At 48.3% G+C, this 26,171-nt stretch overlaps 1 protein-coding gene across 3 annotated transcripts in view; it reads left to right on the plus strand.

Moving 5' to 3' along the window:
• Positions 1 to 26,171, plus strand: part of VCAN (versican) — an 88,268-nt gene that overhangs the window by 54,929 nt on the left and 7,168 nt on the right. For all 3 annotated transcript variants that reach the window (XM_040986000.1, XM_040986003.1, XM_040985999.1), the window contains 4 exons: positions 1,487 to 1,600; positions 3,362 to 3,475; positions 8,554 to 8,712; positions 10,934 to 11,016. In XM_040986000.1, the coding sequence (XP_040841934.1) occupies positions 1,487 to 1,600; positions 3,362 to 3,475; positions 8,554 to 8,712; positions 10,934 to 11,016 (470 nt within the window). The remainder of the gene's footprint in view (positions 1 to 1,486; positions 1,601 to 3,361; positions 3,476 to 8,553; positions 8,713 to 10,933; positions 11,017 to 26,171) is intronic.

Below are 26,171 nucleotides of genomic sequence, written 5' to 3' on the forward strand. Positions count from 1 at the left end.
TTTCTCAGCAAGTCCCAGTCCTAGAGTGAGTGCGCTCTCACTGTGTGCAGGGGGTGTAAGGAAGTGGGGGTGCATCTGAGTGTCACAGCGGCGCACGGACACAGTCAGGTTTTACACAGTGTGCGGGTGCCTGTGGTACCAAAGGCAGCCTTGGGCAGACAGGGCACAGACAGGGCACAGACACGGCACGCTTACATGCGTGAGGCGTAGCTTGCCAGGGGGGTTTTCTTTCTTTCTTTTTCTTTTTTATGCTTTGGGAACTGCAGGAACAAGTGCCCCAGAAAACTCTGGAGAGCTTTTGAAGAAGTTGGTCTGATTGTGTGGATTAGCCGAGTTTTAATGTGAATCCCAGCATGGGAGCATGTATCTCGCACGTCTTTCTAGTCCTGTGGGGTTTGCGTACTGCACACAGCATGTCCGTGCCTGCCCCTGTGTGGGTGAGGCTTGGTGGTCTGCCCCAGCAGCCCTCGTCTGTGCTCATGTTCTTCGAGTTAATGTTTCACAAGAGGTTAGATACATTCTTGTAAGCATTTCAGGACTAAAGATTCCATATACACTCTATTTTATATAATTTGGGGGGGGGAGTTGGGGAGAGATGCAACTTTTTACTTTAACTTATATTTTCCGACCTAAGCAATTCTGAAAAAAAAAAAACGTGAAGAATAAATATTCAAAATGATTGAGTAAACTTAAAAAAGTACACTGATTCAAGCTATGTTGGAAAGCTGTGTAGTATTCCAGGGAGATTCCTTTGCAGAACATTTTTTTTACTAACTGCTCTCTTCGTGAATTTATGCCCTTTGCCCTTATGCCGATCTCTTAGGATTATGGGTTTTATGTATATTTTAATCATTGTAATAGAAATGTGGGATTTCCTTTGAGATGAGGTGTCTGTTTTCGTACAGTAGCATTTAATCCATGTGTTGCTTTTCTTTAAGTATAGTTAAAGGAGTACATTTGGAACGTGTTTTTGGAAAAGGCATATTAATGTAGCGGAAGATACTTCACTTTCGAAGAGAAACAGTTTCTGAGCGTTAAGTGGTAAAAGGCAATATAATTCCAACGATGGTAACAAGCCAGTCTTCTAAAAAGAATGCATGTTCTGTGTACCCAGTCATTTCACATGAACTAACCTCGTTTAAAAGAATACATTTTCCATTCACTGTGCACATATGTGTAATCATTTTTGACTAAAATCAATTGCCATTATCATGCCAACTAAATCTGCGTAGAGTCTATTAGTCGCCAGATCCAGCATAAAAGCATTAAAGTTAATCATGATTGAATCCCAGAAATAAGTAGATGCAATTGATAACAATTAGTTATAATATCAAAAAACACTCCAGAGAGTAATTTTTTAAATGTAGTATCTTGAAGTAGCTATGGTAAAACTTATATTATGATAGCAAAATGTGACATTTTATGCTAAAATAATTGCAACTGTGGAAATGAGCCTAATTGCCTTGCTTACTTCCTGACATGGTAGGACCTGATCGGTGTAAGACAAACCCATGCCTCCACGGGGGCACCTGCTACCCGACGGAAACTTCCTACGTGTGCACCTGTGTGCCCGGATACAGCGGGGATCAGTGTGAACTCGGTAAGATGCTGTTGGCTGAGGGGGCCTGTGTCTTTTCTGGAAGATACCTTGGAGTAGAATTTCCATTGTCAAATGCATCAGAGATCTCAAATCTCATCAGAGAGGCCCTTACATAGAGAAATGACATGCCCATGAAGCTAGGTCTGCAAGTCATGGGTTGGTGTTTGTGGAGTGGGGACTGACAGGGAATGAGCTCTGCTGGGGTACCAAGGACTCGGGGAGGCTGACCCAAGTCAGCGCCATCCTTCTGTGGCTTTTCCAGGTACGCTCTGCTAAAGTAGAGATGAAAAGCTGTAAGTTACCACACATGTGGCTCTGTTCTTAAAATCTGGGCATCAATAATCAATTGAAGAGTACTTCCCATTTTTAAAAAATTTATTTATTTTTATTGGAAAGCCAGATATACAGAGACGAAGATCTTTCATTCGCAAGTGGCCATATGGCTGGAGCTGAGCTGATCTGAAGCCAGGAGCCAGGAGCATCTTCTGGGTCTCCCGTGTGGGCGCAGGGTCCCAAGGCTTTGGGCCGTCCTCAGCTGCTTTCCCAGGCCACAAGCAGGGAGCTGGATGGGAACTGAGGCTGCCGGGATTAGCACTGGTGCCCATATGGGATCCCATGCATGGAAAGCAAGGACTTCAGCCACTAAGCTACCGCACTGGGCCCTGAAGGGTATTACTCTTTAATAAAGCTCTGTTAAGGCAATAACAGTCTGAAAAATCAACAAAACATTGAACTCTTGAGTTTGGGATAATTCTACCCCCTGCTGTAGCAGGGAAAGGGACACCCCTCTGGAGTTGATGCCCCTCTTCTTTTTGGGATCCGAAGAATAAAATCAGCTTTCAGTAAATCTCTTCCTCCCATTAATATATTCCTGGTAAGGTTTCCTTTTGTTTGGTAATAAGAAGGCCCTGGTGTGCGTTGGGCTAAATGCAAGCCTTACCTCTGCGGAGAGTGAAGTGGGTGGTACAGGTGTTCTTCTGGCAGGTTCCAGGAAGGCGGACTTAAAGTCACTGGCTAAGGAAGCCCGCCAGTGATGACACCGTAGATTACACAGAAACACCGGGTGAGATCCCAGGAGTGCTTCTCTTAAAACGAGGAAACCTGCCACGGAGTTAGTGAGCGCTCCCCGTGTGCCAGCAGGTGGGAACCAGGTAGCATATCAGGATTAATCCCATCTGAGCTGCCAGGGTTACATGTGTCAGAGCATCACTCTGGGCCCTGTTCTGTTGAGTTAATAGTGCCGTGGCCACCGCTTAGCAGACGGCAATGGAAACTTCTGCTCTTTTTTCCATATCTTTACTTTTGCAGCTTGGAAATACACCTCGCTTTGTGTGTCCATATTTTTTAAAATAGGAACATCATTTAATGTAAGTAAGCATTAATTATTCAGTGCAGTTTCAAAACATGATGGCCTTGGCGGGGAAGCCACTGGATTTTGCGAACAAAAACGTATGATGATCAGCTAAATATAAATATCTGATTTAAATAAGGGCTAATACTTAATAATTTAGTGTAAATTAGTCTTGAATATTGCAGAGGACATGCACTAAAACTCATACACTTCCTAGAAGAATCTTTTCAAAGAATATAACATCTAGGGAATGTCATATTAAAAGACATTATAATATGAATCTTTTAGAGGAACGCTCAAGTTCAGTTTTAACTGATTATCCTCTAGCTAACCTGGCCATTTCACAGTAAATAGAACTATTTGATTCTTTTTCTTAAATCTGTTTTTGCAGTCTTACTATTTTATTTCAGATTTTGATGAGTGTCACTCTAACCCCTGTCGGAATGGAGCCACTTGTGTGGATGGCTTCAATACGTTCAGCTGCCTCTGTCTGCCCAGCTACGTTGGCGTACTCTGCGAACAAGGTAAGAGCCGTTACAGCGCCGACATGACGCACATTCTCCATGTTTTCACTCACTGTGACCTTACCGCGTCGTCTCTCCCGCAGAGGAGACCATCGAAGGAACTAGATCTGTTAGGTATCTGAGTGGCTCAGAACGTCTGGCCTGAGACCCGGACTGGTTGTGGTTCTTCTGCTGATGGTTTTGGCAGGGACACTGAGCTGAAGTGAAGGGCAGCTAGCTAACCCGAGGGGCACTGCTGGAGACATGCTTCCTACCAACAGAGGCATTGGCTGGCTGTGGCTTGGGCACCCAGGACCATTGAATTCAGTGTTAGCTGCCTTTATTTCCTGCCCTAAGCACTTACATTCAATGGCATTATTTCATTTTGTTAGACATACCTGCTGAAGTTATTGATACAATTGTTACAATGTAATATTAGCTCCAGCCAGATATTACTATATAAATGGCATCATGATTTTGCTTAAGAATTCAACTCAACTTGAATTTTCCTGCGTAAGAAGTATCTACTTTTTCGGAATGAACAAACGAAGGGCCCAGACCCTCCGAATTGTTGCAGTTGGCACTTTCTGGCTACAAAGAGCTTTCTAAAGGCCACCCGAAGAGAGCGTATTGACGGTAACACCACCTAGTTCATCAATCAAGAGCAGCTTGTGTGCTCAGAGCACTCCGCTTTGCAATGCCTGTTTCCTCTGCTTCAAGTCATACAGTGGTTTGGCTTTGGGGAAAGTGTTCCATGCCAAGCTTCCATTCTGCCAGACAAAATGAAAATGTGTTAGCCACTCAGACACGTTGGTCTGGCCCCACCCTCTGCTTTGTGGTCATAAGCCAGATGTCATTAAAATGAAAGCAAAGCTAACAGTGGCATGCACTGAATCATTGTTCCAAGGCAATGGGTAATGGCTAAGTGTCTTTTTTTTTTTAATTGCATGGAGTGAGTTTGTTTTAGAATTTTTAATATAGAAACAAAACAAGAACCTGAAAAAGTGAAAAAGGAGGATGTCGCTTGTTGAAGAGCACAGGGGAGTGAGGCGCTGGGATCTGCCAGAACAGTTGTGGCCTCCCTGAGTTCCAGGACCAAGAAACCATTCAAGCACTCGGCTCTTCACCTAGTACTTGCTGAGTCTCTGCTCTGCCAGGCACTGCTGTGCTGTTGTGGGCATGGGAGCAGGAGCACCAAATAATCTCATGTCCTGGGCCCGGCTGAGTTAACTGGGTGCAGAGAATAGAGAGACACTTGGTAGTTGCAGCTGACCAAAGGCTGGGAGGTACATCTGCGTGTTAGGATGTTAGAAGCTGAGGCTCACAGAGGTCCCATCGCAGACGCTATCCCAGGGCGAGTGCATCCAAGTGGCTTGCTTCTGAAGCCCGAGCTTTTCTCAGTATCTTCAGACTTCTAACATGGCCCGCCGTTGGACTGTGGGTAACAGGGGTTTGGGAGGGACTTGGGCCGGTTGTTTTTTCTCTTTGAGAGAAAAGGCTTTCATTTGTTCCCTTCCTTCCTGGTACCACCTCACTTTGCAGTGGCTTTCGGTTCCTCTTCAAACAAGTGCAGCCATCTCCTCTCCCCGCACAGAGGAGCACCCCCAACCTGTTTACCCACTGCAGCTGTGTGCCTGATGAACAATGTTCCCCTCCTCCTTCCAGGCTGCCTAAGAACAAATGTTTTCTTCATTAATAGCGGCGACTTGTCTAAACACTTTTATAGCCAGAGCTCAGTGATGACTGTGTCATTGTTTCCTCAGAGAGCAACTTGCAAGTCACAGTGACTCTGAAAAGGGGGCACGTGTGGGCGGGAGGAAAGCAGACACAAAACCTAAGAAGGTTCAGAAAAGAGTTCAGCACACACAGGCTCAGCCCGAGCCGGTGCAGCTTGCCCCAAAGGAGGCAAAAGTGTTGACAGATGTCCACGAGGTCGCCAACAGAGGTATCGAAACGTTACCTGTGTAGCCTAAGAAAGATAGAGCCTTCCTGAAACTGTGTAAGCAGGAAGATTTCTGCCTGCCCGGCCATCTGCTGCACTATGAACCTGGGAGCTTGTACGTTACCTTCGCAGGATTCGAATGTACCCGCTCCTGCTGATGCTGGCTTTGAAAAAGTTGTTTCCTTGTAGCTGGAATACAGTGAGTTTCATATGACTTTTAGATATGGATTTAGACTCCATGTATGGATTATATATATAATCTATAGATGTAAGTATTTTATGTTTAATTAATTTACATAAAAGGCAGATTTATAGAGAGGTCTTCCATCCATTTCTGAAAGGTAACAACAGCTGTGACTGGGCCAGGCCAAACCAGGAGCCAGGAGTTCCTTCTGGATCTGCTAGATGGGTGGCAGGGGCCCATGGGCTCAGGCTGTCCCCTGCTGCCTTCCCAGGCGCACTGACAAGGAGCTGGATGGGAAGCAGAGCAGCCATCTGTAGGATGTAGCACTGCAGCACAGCCCCAGCCCCGGAGACAGCTGTTTTAGATTTAAATTTTGGATTTAGACTTAGATGTTTAGATATTTTAGATGAAATTGGAAAACTAGCACACTGGCTCCGCGATCTCCTGTCAGAATACCACCCTGGAAGTGGCTGCTCCGCTGCTGGTTTGTTAAAAACATGAGTGATGAAAATTCCATTGGTCAGTGGGCACGCCTGATTTTTTAAAAACATGTAGTGGCTGTTTAAGTAACTGGTGTTTGCACAAATAATTAAAGTCATCGATGAAGCTTGAGTCTAGATATTATGGGCAAATGGATCCTCCCAGCTTGGTTCTAACAGAAACATTGCTTCTTATTTTGTGGACCTGTGTCCATACTTCAAACGAGTCTTAGAAAAATGGATCTTAAAAAATAAATTCACTTCGGTGCAAGAATTTTGATCCTGCTGTGCAGCTAACATGACCTTCTTGGAGACCGTCCTTTGTAGCTGCCAGCTGAGGATGGCATCACAGCAGTCACGTGGCTATGGGCTGCTCCGTGGGATCGGCGCAGTATTTTGTTTAAGAGGAAAAATACTTAACAGTAACTTATTTTAACAACAGTAAGAGAAAGCCAAACTAAAACCATATAGGTTAATAAAGTATAAGAAAGAGTATATAGAAGAATGATCTTTTCCCCTGATACGTTACTAAATAAATCAGGATCCTCTGGATCTTTTAAAACTTATTTTTATTTGAGTTAGAAAAAAAAAAAAAAGGAAGGAGAGAGAAAGAGATAGCGCTTCCTTTAGCTGGTTCACTCCCAAAATGGCTGCTTCAGCTGGAGCTGAGTCCATCTGAAGTCAGGAGCCAAAGCCTCTTCCTCATCTCCCACACAAGCGGAGAGGGCCAGGAACTCCCGTCTCCACTGCTTCCCCAGGTCATCAGCAGGGAGCTGGATCAAAATTGGTGCAGCGGGAACATGAAAACTGGCACCCATTTGAGAAGCTGGCATGCGGGTGGAGGCTTAGCTTCCTATACTGTGATGCTAGTTCCATGAATCCTCTGGCATTTTAAACCATATGTCTCAAAATAAATGGTAATTTCCAAAGCCAAGGAAATCCATGGTATGACGAATTGGCCTCAGCATTAAGTGCCATAAAGATGTCTCCAGGCCTGCTAAGTGGATGGGCTTTGCAGCTCAGGTCCAAATCCTTCCAACAGAACTTCCCTGAAGGGAAATTAACAGATCCCAGTGGTCCAACTGTGCTTCGGCGCTGAGTGCTGCTTTGACACCAACCCAGCTTGCTGTGTCTCCACGATTCCCGGCAGACTTGGTGGTCTCCCCACAACACTTCCACATGAGCTCCCAACTTCCAGGGAGCAATGAGTCAGCACTGCAGCTAAACAACAGGTCCAGTAGACTAAACTGCGAGAAAGACTGCTCTCCCAGATAAGCCAAGCCTGCGTGTCGTCATCCCCGGGATGACGGGGGCCAGGGAGAGTGTCCCGTCTCGCCCAATGCACACTTTCCCACTGTTGCAGGAAAGGAGACATTGAGTCAGGAGACAAGTTGAGTTTGAATCTGGCCACCACAGCACCAAAAAACACAACAGCAAACAAACAAAACCCTCACGAGATCTTATTCCACATACATGGCCACCAGCACTTGCAGGGGAGAAGATGCCTCTTAAGTAACCTTAGGTTTTCCTGGTGCCCAGAGTTCTAGAAATTTCACAGTCTTGTGATTTTTGTGTGTAAGTACTTGAGTGTATTTCTGAGATGTCAAAAGCATTTAAATTGATATCACTTAAGGTATATTTGGTGCGACCCCGCCCTGTGGATGGGTGTGCCTGTGGGAAACTGAAATGAGAATCTAGTGCCAAGAGCAAGGCAACGTCTTGCGAATCCGTTAGAAGCAGCTAAGGAGAAAGCACTGAAACGTGCGGTCAGTGTGCAATCTGCATTTCTGTGAGTAATGTTTGCATCCTGTTGAGATCCCACTGATGGCATACAAGACAACACACACACACTCTGCACAACTTGGGAGATGAAGTTGTATCAAGTCAAGGATCTGGGTTATTTTTGTTTTTACTGGACTTGCGATCTGGGTGTCTTTGCACCAAGCTCTGTGTTCTCCCTCCCTTACGGGGAAGGAAGGTCACAGTTCCGACTACATCCCCAGACTGCCCACTTTAAATCCTAGGGGCCCAGAGCGTGCCCCTGCCCCGTTATCTCGGAAGTGGGAAAGGGCTCTTTCAGAGGCTTTGAAGTGGCTACGCAAATAGAGCATTCATAATCCTATTAGGGGAATTCTTATCTTAGCCCTTGAATGGCTGTCTGAGAAAGGCTGCTTGGTGCCCCCTGCATCTAAAGCAGTCCCGGACCAGCAAAGCCCAGGGGTCCGGCGGGCTGGCTGGCTGGCGATTCTCCCCACTTTCTGCCCCTTGGAAACTGGCTTTCATCGAGGGAACTGCCCTCAGACACTGTCTGCAGTCTAAAATGTGCAGCCACCCACTTCTCAGCAATCTCTTGCTTCACACAGCATTGCCTGCCGCCCTGAGCAACGGGGTGCATCAGTACACAGACCTTGGCTTGGGGGATCCTGTCCCACACGGCCAGGGGAGCCCAGGTTGACTGATGTAGCTAAGTGTCATCCGCCCTGTTTCTCCCCAGACACGGAGACTTGCGACTACGGCTGGCACAAATTCCAGGGGCAGTGCTACAAGTACTTTGCCCACCGGCGCACGTGGGACGCAGCTGAACGGGAATGCCGGCTGCAGGGCGCCCACCTCACCAGCATCCTCTCTCACGAAGAACAGATGTTTGTGAACCGTATGTACTGGAGAGACATGGGCCCCTGGAAACCTCACTCGACTGTGTTCAGTTTTCTCAGTTGGGATTCAGTTGATTGAAACCTTCCCCAGTGAACTGCTTAAAATGGCCTGGCTGGTCCCAGCCCTCCAGTGCAGGCATGTCCTACCACACTGGGAGGCACAACCTGGGCTGCCGGCAGTCCGAGGCTTGGCATTACAATCTAAGCTGGACCATAAGAGGAACTGCTCTCTCATCATTTTTGACTTCTGATAATGGCCCTTTCTTAGGTTCTAGTGGAATCTTCACCGTGATTCCTTCTGTGGTCTCAATTTAAGGATTGCATTCATTGACTCATGTTCAGATTATTTTCAGTTATTTTTTATCTTACTGATTAAAACCTAATCAACAACACAACTTAATCTTATCCAAGTTTCTAACTATTTCAGACCACAGAGAGTGAGGCCCATAGGAAGAATGGGAGATGGTAGAGATGGAAAGCAAATGAAACTAGAAATGAGAGCTGGCTGGCAACTCTGGGAACAGCAGTGCATTCTGGGGTAGCTAGTTTTATGTAAGCAACTAGAAAGGTGCTTCAAAAAGCTTATGGGAAAATGGACGCAAAAGATAAATTAGTTTTGATTTGATGCGAGGTTCAGTGTTGGGCATACTGGTGAGGCCAATTGTTGGGGTTGGGCTCCCTGATACCCCACGGCTGACCCAGCTCCCACCGCATGCTGGAACAGCAGCTGTGATTCCAGCATTTCGGCCCTTGCCACCCACATGGGGGACTTACACTGATTTCCCAATTCCTGGGTTTGGCCTGGCCCAGTAACACTGTTGCAAGTTCTTGGGGGAATAAGCCAACAGATAGGAGGTGTATCTCTGTCTCATATATAAAAAAATTGATTAATTAAATTAAAAAATGTTTGCAATAATTTTGAAATCTGTGCACATATTTTTTGCAATATATATTTTATGTTAATTTTTTAAAGATTTGTTATTTATTCGAAAGAGAGGGTTATGGGGGTGGGGTGGGGAAGAGAGAGAGAAAAAATCTTCCTGTTGGTTCACTCCCCACATGGCCCCAGAAGGCAGGACTGGGCCAGACCAAACCAGGAGCCAGGAGCCAGGGAGTTTGTCTTTCTCTCCCACATGAGAGCAGGGGCCCAAGTTCTAGGATCATCTTCACTACAAGAAGCTGGATCAGAAATGGAGCAGCTGGTGCTTGAACCTGTGACCCTATGGGATGCTGGCACAGGTGGCAGCTAACCCAGCTCCTCTGTTAGCTTGTTCAAGACTCCTCTTGTGTGGGCTGTTTTTGGTCCAATAGTGTTATCTGACTCCTTATTAAATATATATCTTTGGTACTTGCTGCATTTGAGAATTTAGATTGTAATTTGCATCTGGACAGAAGTCATTTAGCATTATTGCTTGCTGTCTTCGCCAGTGACCCATCTCATGGTGAAAATCAGTAATTCTGAGCATAGTTTTTCAGGACGATTTGGTCTGTGTGTTCACCACTTAAGATGCTCGAAGCAGAACCACGTGGCTTCCTTGTGGAGGGTAGCCTGACACGCTTTGACCCATTTTTGTTAGGCCATCAAACTTCTGCCAATGGCATAGCTTGAAAAAAGAAATACATGGAGAATTTCCATCATGAGTAAGGATGAAAGCTAATACTCCGAGTACTAGCCACCAGGGAGTTTTGTCTATATGAGACACCTTAATGTTTCATGGCATTCGCAAATTAGCTTTTCATTCTTTAAAAAGATTGTGTTTGTTTGAGAGGTAGGGAGACAGAAACAGAGCATCTCTCTGTGTTGACTTCCCAGACACCTGCAGTGGCTGGGCCTGGGCCGGGCTGAGGTCAACAGCTAGGAAGCCGGTCAAGGTCTCCCTAGTTCAGACCCTGTCACCCACTGCCTCCCAGACTCTGCATCAACAAGCAGCTGGAGCCAGCAGCTGGAGCTAGGGCTGGGACCCAAGAGCTCTCACGTGGAACGTGGCCATGTGAGCTGCTAGGCTAAACACCCACTCCCGCAAGCTCGCTTTTTGGTTTAAAGCACCTTGAGTAGAAGAACAGAAGATGCTTAGACTAGGAGAGATTTCATGAGCAACTACATGAAAACCTATCCAGAGAAGCAGCTGTGTGGTTCATCCTGCTGGTGATTTCTTTTGATGAGCGTTCATCACGTGTGGGCAAGGTTGTGAAAGGTCTGTGTGTCTCCCATCCTCTCAGGCCTGGGTCACGATTACCAGTGGATCGGCCTCAATGACAAGATGTTCGAGCATGATTTCCGCTGGACAGACGGCAGCACTCTGGTAAGACCCAGTGACACCTCCACGTGCCTGGCAGGGCCCGTGCCCGGTGCGTGTTCCGTGGGGCTGGAGACTGGCCACCAGTCCCAGCACTCGCTCAGAATCCTCCAGGGAACTGAAAACAGTTCCAAGCTGACCATCCACGGCTGCCAGCTTCTCATTAATGGACAGGCCTCTGTTTAGAAGAGGAACAGACAAAGGGACAGACAGATCCCCCACCCTCTGCTTCACTCCCGCACACCTGCAGCAGCCAGGACTGGACGAGACCCAAGCTGGGAGCCTGGAGTTCCACTCAGGTCTCTCACGTGGCTGAGAGAGAGGCGTGAGCATTGGACCAATCCTTCCTTGGCTGCCTTTCCAGAACAATTCCAGGGAGCCAGATTGTGAAGAGATGAGCTAGGCTCGAACCAGCATGCCTTTATATGATGTAGGTGTCCCAAGCCACAGCCTAACATGCCATACCACACTTGTCCCAAACATGGTTTGCTTTTGTGCAAACAAAACTTGCTCAGCTTTCATTGTAAATAGGATGTCCAATTTCATTGTTTATTGTATACAATGTATATTCATGGTTTTCTTAGAAAGAAGTGACAGAAATGCTGACCACAATTTAGGGTTCCTAGAGGAAGTGAAGTTATTTTGAGCTGCTACTGGTGAGCATGCACTGAGCACAACTCTGGAAAGAATTCAAATGTGGTTGGCTGTGCTAGGGGTGCTTAGCACTCTGCGTCACCGTTGCCTGGGGATGTGATTAAAACACCGCTCCCTAGGCCTCAGCCCAGACGCATTTCTCGGAGACCCCTAGCAGCTCGATTTTCTGGGTGTCCCCCTGTAGTTCTGAAATGCAGATGAGTTTGGGATCCACTGGGTTGGACAATACATGGAAACTGAGTTCTAAATTAAAGGGTAAAAGCTGAAAAGGGTTTCAAGCTCCTCTTACGTGTAAACTACTTAGGTACTTGAATTTCCTTCATTTCCTGCCACTCCCCGGGATTTAATGAGTTTAGCAGAATGTGAGGTTCCTTCTAGAACAGGTGCCAAAGTCAGCTGTGATTTGGAAAGTGTGCTTGGTTCCATTCAGGCAAGCGTCCCTGTGTTCTGACGGGTGTAGCGCTGATCTGGGCCTGCGACTACACTAAGCACGCATGCCAGCGTCCTGCAGGAACCGTCAGGAGTGCAGCTGGGAGCAAGGTGAAGGAAGGAAGGTCAATTGGGTTGAGCTTTTTGTTGTGGAGTCACAAAGCTGTTAAGTGGTGAAGTCTCCCAAACCACAGCCGGTGGTGTTCTGTCACCAGTTCCCTTGACTTGAAACTGAGTCAGTCTCCCGTATTGCATTTTTGCTCTGAACAATTAAACAAAAAAGCCTGAGTTTTTGTCTTTCTGTCTCACTCTTCTCTCACTCATTTTTCATATTCAGTCCAGCACAATTTTCGTTGTTGGTGGTGTTTTTTTGTTTGTTTGTTTGGTTGGTTCTTTTGGAGGCAGTGAACTTGAGATGTAAGATTGTGTCCAGTGAGATGTGTGAATGGCAACCTCAGGATTCTTTGTCTCATTTTCTTGCACCAGTCCTAGCTGAGTGTTGTATCTTTTGTGTTTTCATTTTTGTACAGAAGAAGGATGGCCAGTTAGAAAAATAGCGGATAGTATTTCATGAGGCCTTAAATGTCAGTTTCAATTGACGATGGATGATTTTGTTTACATAGATTAAATTTATAATTTAAAACAGCCCTTTTTGTAAGTTACAGTTTTTTTTTTTTTTGGTTAAAACTTTGATAACTTGGTTACTGTCTGTTACACAGCAGAGGCTTTTAATGTGTTTTCCTTTGTTGAATGCGTGCTTCAGTCTTGGCGAAGTCGGGTTTGTAGGATATCCATTAGTCGTCTACCGCCCCTAGATATTTCCTTCTAAGCAGCCCCGTGGAAAGTGCGGCTCTTGCTGCACCTTTTTGTGTTACGGAGTGTGGAATGCCCTGGACCCAGGGTTTGATTCAGGCTTGTGTCTTCGGGCTTGGGATTTGGACACTTGTGTCTTACAGATCCAGGCCAGGATTTGTCTCCCACTGTAGGTATAAGCTGGGTTCTTGTGTGTTCCAGCAGTGAGCCTGGAATAGCTGAATGTGTAGGAAAGCTCTCATTTGTTCCACACCGACCTGAGCCAGGTGCCAGTCTGTTTCCAATCTGTCATTGGTTATAGTTTCCAGTCTGTCATCGGTTACACACAGTTGGTTTGTGTTTCCCCTCCTCTTTTTCAGAGTTATGTGTACCACTGGACCTCTATTCTGGCCTTTCTTACTAGCAGGCTGCCTCTTCAAACAAGTGGTTCATTCCTCTGCTTTTTGTTTTTCACAGTGTGTAAGATAAAGTCTTATCCCTTATCCCTGTGAGCTTGGTCAATGAAACAAAATGTTGACTTAAATCTGGCAGCTATGTGGGCATCTGTAAAATGTCTTGAGGAGTTTATCTTCCCTGCCAGGTGCCATATAAGTGAACTTGACTCGTTATCTATTATTATTGGATCATGCCAAACAAAGCAACTAACTGTTGATTTGTCTGTAGCCATTAATGTAAAAAAAATATATTCAATTAGAGGAAAATAAGATTGATAGAGAGATTCCCTGTTCATTGATTCATTCTCGCAATGCCTGTAAAAGCTGCAGCCCGGCCAGGAGTCCAGAAGTCTACCTGGGGCTTCCTTCTGGGGGGCAAGGACCCGACCACTTGAACCATCACCTGCCAACTCCCAGGACACTGTGCATTTCCAAGAAGCTGGAATTGGAAGCAGAGCCAGGCATTCTGGGCTGGAACGCAGGCATCACAAGCTCTATCTAGTTGAATGTTAAGCTAAACGCCTGTTTCTTTGTCCTTAAGTATTTAACGTTAACCTCACAAATACTATGGGAAAAATAATTTCTCTGTTCTCATAGTCTGGGCTTGTCTTGAACTTAGCTAGTGAGCATTGCATTGGTCCATGGAGAAATACAGAGGTTTTCAGTGTCAGCGGAGGCCTAAGGGTTATGCACAGGGCACGTCAGTCAGGTCTCAGATGGAGCGGCACCATCTGACCACAGCGGAGCAGTGACCCTGGTGAGGGCAGAAGCATCTCTGACCACCTTGTTTGTTTCCGAAGTCCCTGTTTTTGCAGCCTGCACGTGTGTTAAGGAGTGTCCCTCAGCTTTGAACATTCTGGAAGAGCCAAGGCCCTTGCCCAGCAGCACAGCTTCCTCCCCTGTGACTGATGCCCGACCCACCAGCCTGCCTTGGTCTCCACCCTCTCCTCTCCCCTTGGTTCTGAGCCAGCCTAGGTGTCTCCCCAGGCCAGTTCTAGCACTTTCTGAAGTCCCTGTCCCCTAATGAGTTCCACATGTGCAAGCCTTTGATGCTAGTTCTCCGTTGTCCCCCTGCTTACTTCCAGTGCTTGCTTTGGAGAGAAGCCCTAGGACTGCAGTCCTCATCTGCCTAGAAATGGACTTGACTTGACCGTGTGTGATTTCTGGGCTTTGTTTATGTTTTAGAATGATGTCTCTGTGTCTCCTCACTCCCCCCCCCCTGCCTTTTTTTGTTTGAAATATTTATCCAGGTTCATCTGTCTGAGGAGGTAGGGCAGTATTGAAACCACGCAGAATCTTTGATATTTACCTTTCAGTACCTTTTGATGTTTGGTCTTAAAATTCAGTAAAAGCAAACAAGTTTATATTAGGTCTCAATTCAATGATTTCTTTTATTGAGATAATTAAACTTTGATTCCAGTAAACTTGCAGTACAATTACATCGTATTTAACAGGATCTTGCTTTATAGCTAAACTAATTCAATTCATATGTTTATCCTGAATGAACAAAGCTCCGTGGACAAGTTATCTGAACTGGCTTTATTATCCAGATTCGGATTCGTTCATTCCACATAATTGGCTTCTGTTACAGGAAACTTATATCATTGGTGAAATGCCAGGTTTTTACTTTTGTTATGTTTTTTAAAATCATTCCCTTTATTTATCTGGGTCATTTGCCTAATAAATCTCACAAAATCACATCCACGAGGAACACTGGGCCTGGCCTTGCTGTTCTGATGTGTTCAGGACACTTGAGAAAGTTTGTGGGAAAGGCAACAAGGAGATAAATTTGTTGTGGTGCAAGAACTTTTTGAAATTCATGCAGGTGGAAGGTCTCCAAAGAGCCGCTGGGTAATGAGTGTCATGAGGGAATAAGGCAGGGATTTGGGGGCCTGGTACACCAAAACCAACTGCTCTCTGACTTCTGTCCCCCATGAGCTTGTGGAAGTGCCCGGCCTGCAGGCTCCCCCAGCTTTCCTCGTCCCTGGGCGCCCTCCTGTAGCTTGACTGTAGATCTCTCCCACTGCCCTACACCTTGAGCCTTGCCGGAAGCTCTGACACAGAACCTCAATAATGAATTGTTCTGCTTGTCACCCAAGGAATGTCTTCAAAGACACTAAGTTAAACCAACCAAATACACATCAAAGCTAGTGAGCTTAGACAAACCTGTCTTATCTATACTCTTATATGACTTTCTTTAACCAGTTGAATGAGTGGCCAGCCGAGTGCCTTTCCTCTGCTCCGTTGTCCAGCAGCAGTGACCTCGGCTTCCCCCAGCTGTGAACTGCTGCCACTCTCTTCTCAACATTCTTTGGTGTCTTACCCTCATCTTCGTGTGACTTGTCAATGAGTGGTGTGGCAGACAAAGTGTGTGCACTCCATTTGCCACCTCCTACTCTCTAGAGCTCGAGGTGCCCCCCCCCATCTCTGGAATAGGCCTGATAACCCCAGCAGGGATTTATTTGAACTGGCCCTAGTACTTATTGTGTTCTTGCCTGGTTCTTGCATTCCGTTCTGTTCAAAGAGCCTGCAGAGCCAAGCGTCTCCTTAGAGGAAGCCCTCCTTGCTCCTGTGACCAGGACTGCTGGTCTCTGTTCCCACAGCCCTTTCTCATCCTAGCACTGCCCCCCATCCAGGATGGGCTTGCTGACACCAAGCCTCCTGAGGATTAACCTTTGTGTCAGCTTCCCCAGCACCCAGCAAGCTGTTGACATGAAACAGATACGGAGTAAGTGCTTGTTGGGTGATCAGTTGACCTTTAGAACACACCCTCAACTCAACAGGAAATTCTGAAATGACCATGCTAAGTGAATCTTTCCCAGGCCTTTCCTGTTTATCTCAGCGGAAGGCTTGAGTAGGAGTAGAACCAGTATGGGAACCATCAAAACACAATGGATAGGTTTTCAAATGTGGTGGAGAGAAAAAAAAATGTTCCTCAAAAGTGGCAGCGTATATGAGGATACTTCAAAACAGTCATGGATATAGAACTAGAGGATAGATTTGCTTTACAACAAAGCTTTCTGGAATCCCAAAGTCCAAGTTGTCACAGTCTGTGTTTTTCAGGAATTGTTTGCAGTGTGCTTGTAGCTGAGCATGGTGTATGCTGACCGACTCATGAGCTCAGGGAAAGCACGTGTTCCCCCTGCAGGCGATGGTGGATGCATTTCTGATTATCCTAGGGACACCTTGGTTATCGACTTTGCAAATTAAAAATAGAAAGTGCAGTTCCACGCTCTGCTACCCATACCTGGTTTAATTACATTAGGGAAGGTTGTCCACAAAGCTTTGACCATAGATTTTTTTTCTTTTTCCCTAAGATACACACACATCCAGTGAATACACTTTTCTTTTTGCAGAAAAGTGGAAACGTGAGTTCATATCTTCTCATTTGTATCCCAAAGGTGGTGGACCAAGCAAAGGGAACTGTTGCTGCTCTTACCGGCTTAGCTGAGGATGATTCGGTTGCCCAAGGCAGAATAGCAGCTCGTGGCCGATGCCCTGTGGAGGCTGCCCATCGAATCTGGGACACCGCCTAGCCGAGCTCCAGGGCACCAGTGGAATCATTCTTGCTTCTCTATCTAGATGCTTCCCAGCAAAAAATACTTTTCACAACTTTGTGTTCAGCTGAAGGCTTCTGCGTGTCTGTGGCAGCATCACTAAGGAGATGGAGAACTCGCCGGTGCTCTCCTCAGGCCGCTTGGCCAGCACACCTGCCCCCCTAGGCAGCGAGGGCACCTGCCCCCCTAGGCAGCGAGGGCTCCTGCCCCCTAGGCAGCAAGGGCACCTGCCCCATAGCAGCGAGGGCACCTGCCCCCTAGGCAGCGAGGGCACCTGCCCCAGCCCTTGGAGAGCTGAGCAGCCTCTGCCTTGCTCGCTCCCTTCCTCGCCTCTCGGAGTAAGAGCTCCTGACAGGCATTGTTCCTGCTTGCACTGTGCAGGTGCATCCCCGTGCCTGTCACACACGGCTGCCCTCCAGGACCGGACAAAACGGCTGGGCATCGAATAGAGCTGATCACCCAGTTCCTTCCTGAAATAGTGAGCACCTTTGCTAAATTGGGATTTGTTCTGCCTCTGTGCCTGTCTTTGTTCCTCCACATTTTTAGGGGAAAAATACACACATACATATATATATGATTTATTTGAAAGGCAGAATTACAGAGAGGACAGAGTCTTCCATCTGCTGGTTTACTTCCCAGATGGCCACAACAGCCAGGACTAGTCCAGGCCAAAGCTAGAAGTTCAGGCATTCGTTCCAGTGTCCCATGAGGGCACAGGGGCCCGAGTACTTGGGTCATCCTAGGTGTTTTTTTTTTTTCCCCTTGGCACATTAGCAAGATGCCAGATTCGAAATAGAGCAGTCAGAACAGAACTCCAACCAGACTGATACGGCATGTGGGCCTCGCAGGAGGAGGCTTGTTGGGCTACGCCACAACACCGACCCCACCCCACCTTGTGCTTAAACAGTTGCAACTTCCCGTCCTTCTCTTCACATCATCACTATGCAGGCTCGCCTTTTCTGTCCCCTGTCCAGTGTACTGCAGGGAGAAAGCAGACTCCCTGCCTCCTGCCCTCTCCCAAATCTGTTGAGGAAGTTCTAGAACAAGGTACCAAATCACAGATCTGACCATGTCCTCTGTCTTGTTCTAGACAGTTCACCTGGCACCTTGATGATTACAGACTACAAAAGGCTCCGTGGATAATACAGATAATGATACAATTGACATTTTATAATGAAAAGCATTGCTGGAAGATAGCTTTTCGTTCCTTCATTGTATTGCATTGCTTTTGGTTCCTTCATTGTATTGGGGTGGTCCGAGGCTGGCTGGCTGGCACACCTATATTACGGACACCCACTCTCCCTCCGCCACCAGCTGATTTTTGAGTCAGTGGATGCAGGAGTAAATTGGACATTCAATCCCGAGCCTCCTCTTAGTCTTTGGTAAAATAAAGCCTTCAGTCTGTCAAGCAAAGCATTGTGAGACAAAGTGGTTTTGACAAAAGATAGGGGCAATAAAGGCAGGCCCTTAACCCAGGAAGACACTCTTCAAAGGGGTAGAGACAGAGTGGCGGGCTCAAGTCCTTTCTCTCTCTGAGGTGCCTCTTTCCTCCCCTCTGTAAACACGAGGTCCCCGACTCCTTCCTGTCCAGCCAGCCGGGATACTGGGCAGGCAAGCAGGAATATTCACTGACTTGTAGCTGCCTTGCCCAGCCGTTTCGGCGGTTTTCGCTCTTTTGTGCCAACTATACAAACACCCTCCATCGAAGACAGAGTGCTACTTTCCCTATGTGCAAACTTAGGAGACTTTCCATGGACTATCCGCAGATGGATGCCTGTCAGCTATGGTGTGGGTCTGTTGGCCAATTCCAGGGCCGCCGCTCTGTGAACAAGTCACACTGCATATCAGTATTAATTGAATTATGCTGAACTCACAGCCAAGGAAAACATATGCTCTTTCCTTGTCCTTTAACACGCCCCTCGTGAGTGGAAGAATTCTCACATTCCATTCTGTTTAAAAAAAAAAAACCCACCCAGTTTTTCGGGAATATCTTTACTTGTGTGGCAGTTGAATCTGATTTAAAAGCCAGAACAGATTCAGCATGCAGACGCTCCGAGTGCCAGCACACTCCTGGCCAGCACACTCCTTCGGCCCGCCAGGGATGGCTCAGGACTGACAAGGTAAGATCGCCCCAGCATAGTGAAAACATTTCCTAATCGCAGATTGTCCTGGAGCCGGAGAAGGGCGCTCATTGCAGCTGACCTCCCAGCTCTGGCTCCAGTGGTGTCTCTAGGAAACTTGACAGTCACGCGCAGGCAGCCCATGACATCCAACTGCGATGCATGGCCATGGACAGAGCCCTCCAGAAAAGGTGAACGGGTCCTTGCAGTTTCTGCTGGCCTCTGGATCACCAGGACTTCATTGCCGAAGAAGTGTGCAAACAAGCTCAGGGGCCTGGGTGAAAGCACCTTGCCCTGTTGGAGCCTCTGCCTGAGCCCGTGCCGCCCAGTGCTGCCAGGGGGAGGAGCTCAACCCTCCTGGTAATTACTGCTTTGTGGGGGCAGTGAGCTCACACCATTAGGCAAGCTTAGTGCCACCCTGGGCCAGACCGGCTCTCCTGCACACAGCTTTGCCAGGGAGGAGTATCATGGGCGCATTGCCACTTCCACAACTATCAGGAGACCCCCAAGTTAGTTTTTCTTCCTTTCAGCTTAGCCCTGTCTGCAAGCTCCAACTCCCGGGCTGCCAGCACAGGGGAGCGACACCAAAACAAACGTCTCTTTCTCCCGTGGAACAAAGCGCCTCTTTTCTTTTCGACTGTGGGTCGGCAAATTACCCCGTTCTCCTAACAGACAACAGCACAACCACAGCCTGCGAACATAAACAGATGAAGAGCCAGAACAAAGTCACCTTAGCGAGCAGTGGGATGGGCAGAGAGCCGGTCGGCCTCGCAGGGAAGCCTGCACGGACTGAGGCCGGTCAGCGCAGAGTGGGCCCCCAGACTGCAAACAGACGCCCGTTGTGCGGGGCAGCCTTCTGGGGGCACGGTCCTGCTAAAGTGACTGTTTTGATTTCTCTGGGAAGTAGTGCTTAGTCTCTCTGATAACCGAGTGGCTTGCTCTCTGCAGGGCCGGACAACCGCACTGCTTCGGCCGGGGCTGGGACTGCAGAGGCCACCTAGACGTGTGTGTCCAACAGCTCTGTCCTCCGGCAGGGAGCTTTCTGCATTGGGATGTGGCTTGCAGCTGTGTGGGTCTGTGGAAGGGCCAGGAGCAGGCCCAGGCAACGAAGGGGATGCCCACACGGGGACCTCCGCTTTGGGTATAGGTGCCCTCTTGGCAGAGCCCACCTAGACACATCTGGTCCCAAAAACAGACTCACTGAAGGCAGTTCAACTGTGCGTGAAGGCATGTATGTGAGATGTGCCCTGTAGGTAGATGCTTTGGACTTGGTTTTTCTTGTGAGCCAGTTTCACTCGGATGTAAATGCTCTGGTAGCTTTAGGGGGAGGTGGGCAAAAGGGAATGTGATTAACTATCAGGGATGAATGTTTCAGTCAGAAAATTCAGATTACGGTGGGATGGTGCCCGGTGGGTTCATCCCAGCCTTGGGAGGAGACATCACAGATAATTCTTACATCTTTTTTTGTCACATGGAGAAAGTAATCATGATTGATTTGGGGGAAGGCTTCCTCTAAATTTCCTTTTGTTGAGTGATTGGATGTGCATTCCCATCCAATTCCATGATAGTGGGCCTCTATCTCCCCCTAGTGGTCACATTACATTTTGTAATTCAAAATCACATTTAAGTTCTTGTAGCTTTAATAGTCTAGTAATTCTGGTATTAGTTGCATGACGCTGTGGACCTAAAAGTTATGTGTGACACAAGGTGGTTTTCAAATGCAGTGTGAAGCCTAGCACTCTTCAGCTGCAGCACCCCTGTGCATGGTAGGCCGGCTCTCCCGCGTGTTGGCTCTGGACACTGTGATGGGATCCAGCGGAGTGCTTTCCTTGGCTCATTTCCTTGGCAGGTGAAACTGGAGAACTTTTGTGGTTTTATATGAAACTTTTTATTGTGAATGAAATTTGCAGTGTTTGGAGCAGGGATAAGCAGCGAGTAAACTGCTGAAGGAAAGTCCACACCGTGTCACGATGTGACTGAGTCAGCGCTTCCAACAGTGGTGAAGGGTGGCACGTGCGCTCACCGCACCCACGTGGGGAGTGGCTTCGATCGATGACGTGTGTGATGGTTCAGAGGCACCTGGCGAAATCATCCCAGCGCCAAAGCTCAGTCTCCCGTTGGCCGCTGGTGATGATCTAAATAAGAGGATAAGAAGTGACTGTGGAAAGCTGTGTCCAACTGTGTGGACGGTGAGATGTGTAGGTACAGACAGCTGCTCAACAGCACAGGTCCTCGCGAGTTCCAGGTTCCGGTTCCACTTAGGAATGTCTCCGACAGGCACCGGTCTCTGACTGTGGCCGAGGCCCAGGTTTGCGCTGTGCCCAGTGCCCGGTGAGCTGGCACGCTGGAGGAGCTCCCAAGGTCATCTTCTGGCCACTCCGCGCCGAGGGCCGCGCTGCCGGCCGCGCTGCTCTGAGCACAAGCGTGTCTGCCGCCCAGCCCTACTCCCAGAGCTGTTAGCTCAGTTGGTACCAACAAGTACTGCGTAGGTCGGTGCCTGCACGTGTGTGTCTGTGCAAGACGGACAGGCAGAGTCGAGAGAGGCGGTCCCGAAGCTGCCATCCTGAAAAGAAACCAAAAGTTTCTTGGCGGTGCCTGACGCCAGGAGCCCCGGTATTCACACGTCATTCCTTTCCGTTATTTGGCAAATTAGGAAACTGTAAAATCTCAGTGGAAAGAACTGGAAATGGATGGAGTGTTGTGAAGAGCTGGTTAGGACATTTTGATGACAGCAGATGCTCTTCCTTGAAATGTTTAAACTTATTTATTTCTGCAGATGTATTTATTTATTCGAGAGGCAGAGTTACAGAGACAGGGGGGAGAGAGAGAGGCAGAAGGAGAAAGCTGCCTCCCCCTCGTGATGGCCAGGGCGAGGACAGCCTGAAGTCCGGGGCCGGAAGCAGAGCAGCTGGGACTCGAGTTGGCGTTGACGTGTGAGTCTCTGGCACAGCTGGCAGTGCCTTGGCGGGCTTGACCACCACGCCAGCCCCCAACACAGCTGCTGTCGAACTTCTCAGTCCTAGGGAGCTGATGAAAGGATTGGTTTTAAAATCCAGATTTGTTTTTACATTCTAGGAGTTCTTTGACCTTGTGCCCTCTCGGTTTAGACTTCTTAAAAAAGATTTTTTTTTTTTTATTGGAAACTCAGATTTATAGAGAGAGGGAGAGATGGAGAGAAAGAGCCTCCATCCACTATTTCGCTCCCCAAGTGACCACAACAGCTGGTGCTGAGCTGAACCGAAGCCAGCAGCCAGAAACCTCTTCCGGGTCTCCCACATGGGTGCAGGGTCTCAAGGCTTTGCGCCTTTCCCCACTGCTTTCCCATGCCACAAGCAGGGAGCTGGAAGGGAAGTGGAGCAGCTGGGACACAAACTGGTGACAGTGTGGGGTCCTGCTGCATACAAGGTGAGGACTTTAGCCACTAGGCTACTGCACCAGGCCCAGGTGTTTGACTTTCAAATTGACATTGCCTCTTAAGCACTAACTGGAAGCTGACTGGGAGGACAAGGGTCCCCCACTCCAGTTTTGTTCCGTGGTTTCGTTCTGTGGTTTCTTGCCCCAGCCCATGGTTCTCACTGCCCAGCTGTGTGCAAACCCCCTCACCGCTGGATTTGCCTAGAGGACCTGCTGGGAATCCGGCGGTCGCCGTGGTTACTAATAACCACACAGCCGTGTTTGCTTTCTTTGAGAGCAGTGCTTAAGGGAGAATCAGTGAACCCGAGCAGACGCCCTTCTTAAAGCAAGGCCAGAAAGCAAACACAGTTCTGAATATGTCTGAAAAAAACATGCTTTGTTCACCTCAACGCCAGACCCTTTGGTTACCCGTCTGCGTAAGGAAGAGATGGATTCATTACATTTTTATCATCACTTTGTTTTTGTCTGTGCTTTTGATGTCAGTTATCTGCTGGAGTTTAGGGCCATTGATCACGGGCTTGAGGTGTGTGTTTTAGAAGATAAACATCGTCTAGCGTCTCCCAGGCTCTGTGTAATCAGAGACCTTGAACGGATGTAAGCCCCTTTGGATTTAGTGGGCTTGTTGATAGCTTCCGGCAGCAGAGCCCGCTCCCCACCCAGCCGTGTATGCCCTGGCTGGCAGGAGGCTGAAGGCCGTGGCCACCAGGCCCTGGCTGGGTGCTCGGGCCTCGGTACCCACATGTGCTGTCAAAGGCCTGAGGAGGCGCAGGGTCTGAGCTCATGAGATAACCACGCAGGTTGGATTTTTGTCCAACATTCTTCATTCATTGTTGTGTTTTGGCAACCGATCTGATTGAATCGAGTTGAGACCAAGAGAAAGCAAATGGGAAGTTAGCAGTGATTGGATGAGTTGTCTTTGGGGCACTTGTTTGGTTTAGCCAGAACTCAAAACGCAGTTGTGTAATGCGGCGTGCGGCGTGACGCAGTTTTGTACTAGGAGTAATTACCTCCAGAAAAATCAGAGCTGGGTTTCCTCTGCAGCAGCTCTGCGCATGTCTCAAGAACAAAGGTGCAAAGCACCTGTTTTTTGGTCTTTCTGGTTCAGTCTTGGTCCCCTTCCTGTCGCCGAGGGGAGCTCGGGAGACCCAGGAGAGCAAGCAGGGGCATGCCCAGCGAGTGTCAGACGAGTAAGAACGGATTTCCCAGCGAGTGTCAGACGAGTAAGAACCGATTTCCCAGCTCCTGCTGGGTCTTTGCAGTAATTGTAGTTTTCCCATCCAGTGCTGGAAGAGGATTAGTCCAGGAAGAAATCACCCAGGATGTTGAGATCACCCGGGGCTGAGTGTGTGCGGGAGTGCTTCCGGCAGACCGCGGGAAGCACGGACCGGAAGGACCCCTTGATTTGGGTGGGGGAAATGGAATCGGTGTCTGTTTTTGTTTTTTTAGTTAAGAAGCATTTTGCCTGAACTTTGCGAAGCCCTTTCGTAGGGGAGACTGTGTGAGCACCCCTCACTGCTTCTCACTCAGAGGGCTGTTCTGGACGAAGGAAGGCGTCTTCCATGGAACCAGACAGCCAAAAAGCCTGACAAAGTCCTTACTGGATCTCAGGCCCGAGAGCCGCAGTGTTTCATGCTTTCCCAGTAACACCTGCCATGAACAGTAGCTGCGGGAGAGGCTGTGGAGGAAACAAGGAGAGCTGACCAGGAAACTGGAGTTTCCACACCAAGTTGGCAGCAGCAGCACGGAGCCTCCTGGGCTGAGATAAGGCCGCACAACGGGGCTATCAGATAGGGGGAAGCCGGTGCATGCCTGTGGCTAGCGAGGCATTCTTGTACAAACCACAGAGCTCCCATCTGGTCTTGCCCCACTAAACCACAGCTCTGCCAAACAATAGCAGGAACACCCATGTCACATCACTGCTGCCAGCCCCAAAGAATTGTCTCCAAAGACACTGGGATTTGTTACCCCAGATCTGGGTGCCAGGAGCCCCGGGAACAACCTCGGAGTGCTGAGCCTGACTGTGGTTTCGGAGCGAACGTGAGCTGCTTGTTGTACGCCTCGTGAAGAAGGATCAGCTGCAGGGTCCGTGGCGTCGGGGCTGGCGTGTGCCGAGGGCCAGTGGAGCAGTTCGCTAACTCCGGAAGTCCTTCCTGAGACACGCAGGGCTTTACCTACGCTGTGCTTTTCTACTGATTACTGAAATAGTTCATGCTAAACTTTAGAGAACTTGGAAAAGATTTAAGGATATATAGCATAGAATACTATCTCTGAACTTCATACACTTAGATAAGAGCTTGATTTTACAGCCTGCTAGTTTGGCCCTCTGTACGCAGACTCAGTGTTTTGATCTTTATGTATTTTAAACAGTCGCTTCTTTTAGTATTTTCCACGTGCTTATATGTTCTTCAAAGACAAATTGTTTTAAGTTATATAAAACTTTATTTATCTAGTTATTTCATAGTATATTGACCAAAGGGCCATGCAATAGGTTTATAGCCATTCATTGTTTATGTTAAATGTTCGCATCCCTGATTTTATTTTTTAAAGTATTTGAAAGCCGAGTCAATGAAAGGGAGAAACCGAGACATGGAAGGAGTGAGAAAGAGAGAGAGATGTAGTTGACTGCTGGTTTACTTCTCACGTGGCCACAGTGCAGGGCTGGGCCAGGCTGAAGCCGGGATCCTGGCCCTCCTTCCATGTCGCCCACACAGGTGCAGGGACCCGTGGACCTGGTCCAGCTCCTGCTGCTTCTCCCATTGTCAGGATACTGGATTGGCAGTGAAGCAGCCAGGACACAAACTGGCTCCTATATGGGATGCTGGCTTGCTGGAGGTAGCTTAACTTGGCTGTGCCACAAAGCTGACCCTCTGATTATTTTTGAGGTTAGAATTTTAGAATTTTGAAATCACAGGACCCAAGGGCAGGAATTTTCTGAGGTTCTCGAAAAGCCTTGACAATCATCTCTCCCCCCAAGCTTGCCAACATCTCTGGCTGCCTACCTGGTGCCCTGGCACACTGCCACGTGCCAGCCACAGGTGCCATCTTGGCTTAGGAGTAGGCAAGGCGTGCACTGGAACGAGTAAAGCATCCTCTGTGATTTCCAAATACCAAGCTGTGCGCGAAGCCTTCACATGCGTCAGACGCAGCTCACAGCACCGGGGAGCAGTGCAGAAATGCCTGGCTTGTCCTCACGTTTCACTAAGGAGAAGGAGTAAACGAAGACCAGAGGGTCCTCGGAGATCATCATGCCAGCGGAGACCAGTTCAGGAAGGGAGGTGGGCAGGGTGATGGTCACTAAGGATGAGGGCACATCGCACAGTTGTTGGCCCACACCACAGGGGCAGGCTCTAACTTCCATCCCTAGGGACTGTGGCTGGTTTCCTGAACAAGGAAGAGGTCAGTAAGGGTCACGCTGTGCTTGGGGAATGTTGGCATCTTTGACCGCAGAGAGTTTGAGGTGTGAATTTTTGTTCACAAACTACTGTTGTTTTCAAATCTTCATGGCTTCCATCCATGGGTATGGACCAGCTGGATGAAGCCGGCAACCTGCGGAACCTGCCTGTCAGGTCTCGTGCTGGCTTTGCTGTTCCTGCTTTTGGAGTTGTGGGGACAACAAGGCTTGGGTGGGCGGAACGGGAGGACTGATGGGGAAGGTAGAGAGAAGCACGCGGGAAGCCACGAGGCTAGGAGCCGGCCTGCAAGACTGCTGAGCACAGAGGGCGCTTGCTGGCTGGGGAGGC

Source organism: Ochotona curzoniae, unplaced genomic scaffold (genome assembly GCF_017591425.1).
Source record: "Ochotona curzoniae isolate NIBS_2020 unplaced genomic scaffold, NIBS_Ocur_1.0 contig_4501, whole genome shotgun sequence".
NCBI classification, from domain to species: Eukaryota; Metazoa; Chordata; class Mammalia; order Lagomorpha; family Ochotonidae; genus Ochotona; species Ochotona curzoniae.